Source organism: Cyclopterus lumpus, chromosome 5, assembly GCF_009769545.1.
Source record: "Cyclopterus lumpus isolate fCycLum1 chromosome 5, fCycLum1.pri, whole genome shotgun sequence".
Lineage (NCBI taxonomy): Eukaryota > Metazoa > Chordata > Actinopteri > Perciformes > Cyclopteridae > Cyclopterus > Cyclopterus lumpus.
This window is the reverse complement of record NC_046970.1, coordinates 24,720,735-24,723,784: the sequence shown is the minus strand read 5'-3', so window position 1 is coordinate 24,723,784 and position 3,050 is coordinate 24,720,735. Positions and strand designations below refer to the sequence as shown.

The window sequence follows — 3,050 nt, the reverse complement described above, 5'->3', positions numbered from 1 at the left end:
TGACCTCGGCCTCCGTGTGCGACACTCCCACCAGGTTCCTGAAGGCCAGGTACTCCATACTGTGGCAGGCCGAACACACTTGCTTATACACCTGGTAACCACGACGAACACTGCAGGAAGACAAAGACAGACTTTAAAACCATATTTTACTTTTTTTTTTTTTTAAAAGAGCGACACTGGAGGATGCGAATGTGTGTGTGTGTGTGTGTGTCCGTCCATCCTACCTAGCGTGGTCCAGCGAGGACAGGGGTCCAGCGTGGCTCCAGGGGTATTCGGGGGGGTGGAGCTCCAGGTCCGAGGCTTTGACGGACTGGTGCAGCATCAGGGCAAGCCCCGCCCCGCCGGCCGTGACCACGCCCATCGTCGTCAGGGCGACCTTCCTGCTCCGAGGCAAACTGGCGAAGGACATTTTGGCCTACGAGAAAACAAAGAGCACGACATCCCAGTTAGGTCATCTCACTTTAAAAGTGATTATTCAGAAACACCCAAAGAGTGTTGTTCAAGTATTTTGGTCATTTTGAGAGAAAAATGGAAATAATTCGCTGGTTCTGGCAACACAAACGTGAGCGTCGCTGGTTTGTTGGACAAAACTAATACAAAATATTGATAAGACGCCCATTTATTTGTAAATAAGATATGAATATTTTAAATGTTCTGAAATGATAGACCAAACTTTAATAATTTAGGGGTCTTTTTACCCTAAAATCTGAGTTGTTATGTAACAAAACTGTCGAAGATAGAGCATTCTTAGCAAGTAGTGCTGCAAACTAGCAAATAGTCATCATCATCATCGATTAGTCTGATGATTCATTACTTGATCAAATATATAAAAATAAATAGAAAATCCCAATATGTGGAAGCACCTTACTGGTTTAGTGCCACCACCAAGTTCACCTCCAGTCAACGTCACTGTTACTATATATACACACACACACACACACACACACACACACACACACTCTATGTGCTACACTATTAGCAAAGCAGTAACGGCCCTATGACAGCACCCTTCTACCTGGACACACACACACAGTTACACCTTGAAATGACACCCTAGTGGGTCAAACTGAATATTAAGTCCCTTTTCTGCAGCACAACATCTCCAGTTATCTCTGGACGTTGAGTTATTAAAGTACCACGCTCAGACAACTCTTATAATAAATATAATTAAAGTACATAACCACGCAGAACCCCTCCTCCCTCCAGTTCTACCACCGAAGACCGCTTTGAGCACCGGAAGTCCTTTCAGTCCTTGAACGGCTCACCCGGTTAGCCCGCCGCTCCGCTCGGCTACTTCACCCCGTTTAAACCGGAATATCGACCGGAAAACCAGCACGAACCACTAAGGACACACACCGTGTTTAAAGAGTGATATAATAGCGGAGTGAGCGTCGGCGCCCGGCCAGTAAAACGAGGGGAAAGAGCGGGTGACCTTGTGCCTCAACCCGCTGGCAGCAACGTTAGCTCGGCGGCAGGAGGACGCCACACAGCGGGGCGTTTCTATTAAAATGTCCCCTCGAAACACGCTCGGTTCCCCGGGTTACGACACTCATCGGTCCCACCTACCACGGGGGTCTTGATGCTTTTCGGCGTGCCGAGGAGGGCTCTCCCACTCCCCGCCAGCACCGAGATTCGTAGCGCCGCCATCTTCTCTGCGGTCTCTGGGCTGAAGGAGACGCGGCCCGGAAGTGACGCGGAGCTTCCTGCGACTCGGACTTTCAAAATAAATACGGCGACCCGCGCGCAGGTCTCAACTGTCAGAATAAAACAACGGGGAGACGATTATTTCCATTGTGTATGAAAAATAAATACAATAATTTAATAATGGACACGTAAATATGTTAACTTTACTCGTAAATATGTCTTCTTTTTTTCTGTTTTTATTTTATTTATGTCTGGTTCGTTGTTAAATAAAATAAGTAAATATTAAATACAATATTTGACTTGTCTCTACTTGATGAAAAAAAAAATCATAACCCTTTAATAAATATTTAAATAAAAACAATTACAATTCTTAGATTGTAGACTCCAACAAACAGTGCTCATACATATAGACTTATATATTTAAGAAGCTGTGTGAATAAAATCTTATTAGAATTTAAAATATAATACACATAGAGAAAGCATGTCTTGCTGGTTACAATAACACAAGAGGCCCTTATTAAAAAACAACAAATAAAAGGATAAGCTTATCATCCGGGTGGACTTTCTTTTTTACCCTCAACATTTTGCCCTCTCAGTTTCGAGTCCTGTGCTCTTATTTTGAAGGTAGCCCTCACTGACATACCGGAAACACATATCTGGCCTGATTCTGGCTAACTTGATGCACATTTACACAACGTGGATTTACGCAACCGCTTTTTTCATTGTTTAGAAATATATATTATATATATTTTTTTTTAAATATATGAATGTTAATGTAATAAATCCGATGTAAAAGGTGATTTAGTGGCAGTGGGGTGAAGTCTCTTCATGCCTTACATACATTGACCTTATGTCATTATGTCAACTCTTATCCAACATGATCTTATGACAGAAAACATTTCATAAACTCACACTGCGTGTTTTCATGTCATTTGATATGAGGATAAGAGTTGCATAACTCAGCCCCCGATGACCTCAAGGAGAAAACTTTATTGAACCATCGGGACAAAACGCCATCAACACCTATTTGTTTCTTTCTGTTCGTTGTTACCGAAAACAAGTAAAATAAATAAATATTATATAAAATATTTTACTTGATTTTACTTAGGTAGATAGAAAAAAAACGTATATATTGTCATAACTACAACAATTATAATTCCCTCAAACAGTGCAGTATAATACAAATAGGGAGATCATTTTATTATAATCTAATCTAAGATAGAATATATATGCAAATATATTTATATACGTATATATACAGTATATAATGTTTACATTACATTTGACTTTTACCTGTCTACTGCAGCATTATATTTCATTCAGTATTATAGTTTATTAGCTGCAGTTTCTTTTTATATATTTAGTTGTTGTTATATTTTATTCACGGTCATGTCGAATGGCTACCT

General features: G+C 40.7%; 1 protein-coding gene across 1 annotated transcript in view; it reads right to left on the bottom strand.

Moving 5' to 3' along the window:
- LOC117731313 (cytochrome c1, heme protein, mitochondrial) overlaps positions 1-1,699 on the bottom strand; it is a 3,645-nt gene extending 1,946 nt beyond the window's left edge. Inside the window, 3 exon segments of the mRNA XM_034533580.1 lie at positions 1-110; positions 225-415; positions 1,567-1,699. The exon segment at positions 1-110 is cut by the window's left edge and continues 17 nt beyond it. Of these exon segments, the coding sequence (XP_034389471.1) occupies positions 1-110; positions 225-415; positions 1,567-1,647 (382 nt within the window). The 5' untranslated portion in view covers positions 1,648-1,699.
- Positions 1,700-3,050: the final 1,351 nt, after the last annotated feature.